Source organism: Sinocyclocheilus anshuiensis, unplaced genomic scaffold (assembly GCF_001515605.1).
Source record: "Sinocyclocheilus anshuiensis isolate Anshui unplaced genomic scaffold, SAMN03320099.WGS_v1.1 scaffold29, whole genome shotgun sequence".
Classification (NCBI taxonomy): Eukaryota; Metazoa; Chordata; class Actinopteri; order Cypriniformes; family Cyprinidae; genus Sinocyclocheilus; species Sinocyclocheilus anshuiensis.
Window position 1 is genome coordinate 1,087,518 of NW_015539835.1, and position 2,153 is coordinate 1,089,670.

Below are 2,153 nucleotides of genomic sequence, written 5' to 3' on the forward strand. Positions count from 1 at the left end.
GTGGGGTTGGAATAGGCCTGACAAAGATATTTGACTGTAAAAATTTTTCCCCACCTCAACCGCCTGAGCTCCTGTTAACTTAAACAACTTATATATATATATAACCTGGATCCCATCACATTTAAAACAAAAGCTTTGTTACTAAACTATAGATGGATCAGTGATGTAACACTCATTTGTTTTAGTTTTTTTTTTATATATATATATATATATATATAATGGTCAAGATGTTTATACTCGCATGTATTCAAGGTGTAAGAAAAATACCTCGTTACTTGCTGGTTAAATAATCACATGACATTTTAGCTCTTAAAAATTATATAAAGGTTTTTCAAAACCACATGATGCCAACATAAATATGAGTACATTTCTAAGAAAGGCACATATGTTTTTAACACTATTATTAGATTTTTTTCTTTACATTTTCATAATGGTTCACATAATGGAATCATCCAAGGAAGAGAGAAATTGAATATTTACAATTCCCATAGTTTTGTCTTGCTAATAAATCTAAATATGAAAATGTTTTATCTTTCACCAGAACTTATCCATAAGGGTACCAAGGATGACCAGCGGGATTATCTGTTTTACCTGGCTGTTGCCAATTATAAGCTCAAGGTTGTTATCAGAGCTTTTCATATGTTATCAGTTGAACACTCGTATTGGAATGATTTTTGCTACTCTCATTCTCCTGTTTTACACTAATTCCAGGAATATGAGAGAGCTCTGAAATACATCAAGAATTTACTGAGGAATGAACCAGGAAATTCTCAAGCTGAAGAACTGGAGAAACTCATTGATAAAGCCATGAAGAAAGGTGAGCATGAATATTGTATTCATGAGCATGAATAAAGTACCTTTCTCATTGTTTTTTATAACGGAAGTCAATTTCTTCATTCAAGAGTGTAGTAATATTATGCAGTATCCACTTTTTTCCTGAGTAACTGATGAGCAGTGCCATGATGGATTCTAACTTCCATTTGTATGCTGTACTGTTCTGTTCTACATAGAAATCCATGGTAAAACAGTGTAAAACAAGACTGAATTAATTAAAACACTTTTTGAATACTGCTAAAAATAAAAATGAGCACAGGTTTAAGCTGCACTGCGCTGAGCTAACCTCAGGCCGCTTCGTGTCATCTATCCACTCATTAAACTTTGACAGGCAAAAGTGACAAAAGACAGTCATTGTGACACTTGGAGCCATGTGATTTTTTAAAAACCATTTTCATAGGTTTAACATTACATTTTGGGCCTGGAAAAAACACTAATTTGACTAGAATCTCCGAGGGCCAGAAAAAAAGCATAATACCGGTATGAGTCAAGATATCCACGTTCAGTAAAAACGTGGATAGCATTAGGTCAGGGTTTTTTAAACCTGTCCTGGAGGCTCCCCAGCACTGCACATTTTGCATGTCTCCCTCATTGGACACACCCAATTCAGCTGATAAGTTGAATCAGGTGTGGTAGATAAGGGACAGAAAAAGTGATCTTCTCATATATCAAGATTAAACAGGCAATTTGCATTTAACATGCTTCTCATTTGTTTTCTAGATGGGCTGGTTGGAATGGCAATTGTTGGTGGCATTGGCCTGGGTTTGGCTGGATTGGCTGGTCTCATTGGTTTAGCTGTGGCTAAGAAATCTGCATAAGAGGATGCGCCGAGCCAAATCATAATGCCTTGCAAATGAGAAAAGTATTAAGCCATTTTTTGGGTTTAGAGTCATCATGACACTGACAGAGAACAGATTAACTCGCTGTTGCCTTACTAACTTTTCCTCCAGATAAAGCCAGTGCTTTTTAAAGTCAGAAAAATTTCACATTTATAGCAAAACAGAGCTGCACCTTTTCACATTGCTCTTAAGAAAAAAGTAGGAACGCCCACAATATCTTTTTTTTGTCACGAAATGTATAAAAGGGATTTAATAATATAGATCTTAAAACATATAGCATTTAATTGTTTGAACTTATTTATTCTTTGTATCTGTAATAGTTTTAGCTTATTTATTCTTTGATTTTGGTACAAATGCCCTGTACCATCACTGAGCATGCAAAAATATAGATATACATCAGCAGCTGCAATGGAAAATTAATTAAATTGTTCATTAACTAAATATATATATATATATATATATATATATATATATATATAT

General features: G+C 33.9%; 1 protein-coding gene across 2 annotated transcripts in view; it reads left to right on the forward strand.

Annotated features, from left to right (window-relative positions):
- The window catches only part of LOC107684370 (mitochondrial fission 1 protein), a 4,747-nt gene extending 2,621 nt beyond the window's left edge, over positions 1-2,126 (forward strand). For both annotated transcript variants that reach the window (XM_016480622.1, XM_016480621.1), the window contains exons 3-5: positions 542-618; positions 712-817; positions 1,555-2,126. In XM_016480622.1, the coding sequence (XP_016336108.1) occupies positions 542-618; positions 712-817; positions 1,555-1,652 (281 nt within the window). In that variant the 3' untranslated portion in view covers positions 1,653-2,126. The remainder of the gene's footprint in view (positions 1-541; positions 619-711; positions 818-1,554) is intronic.
- The last annotated feature ends 27 nt before the right edge of the window (positions 2,127-2,153 follow it).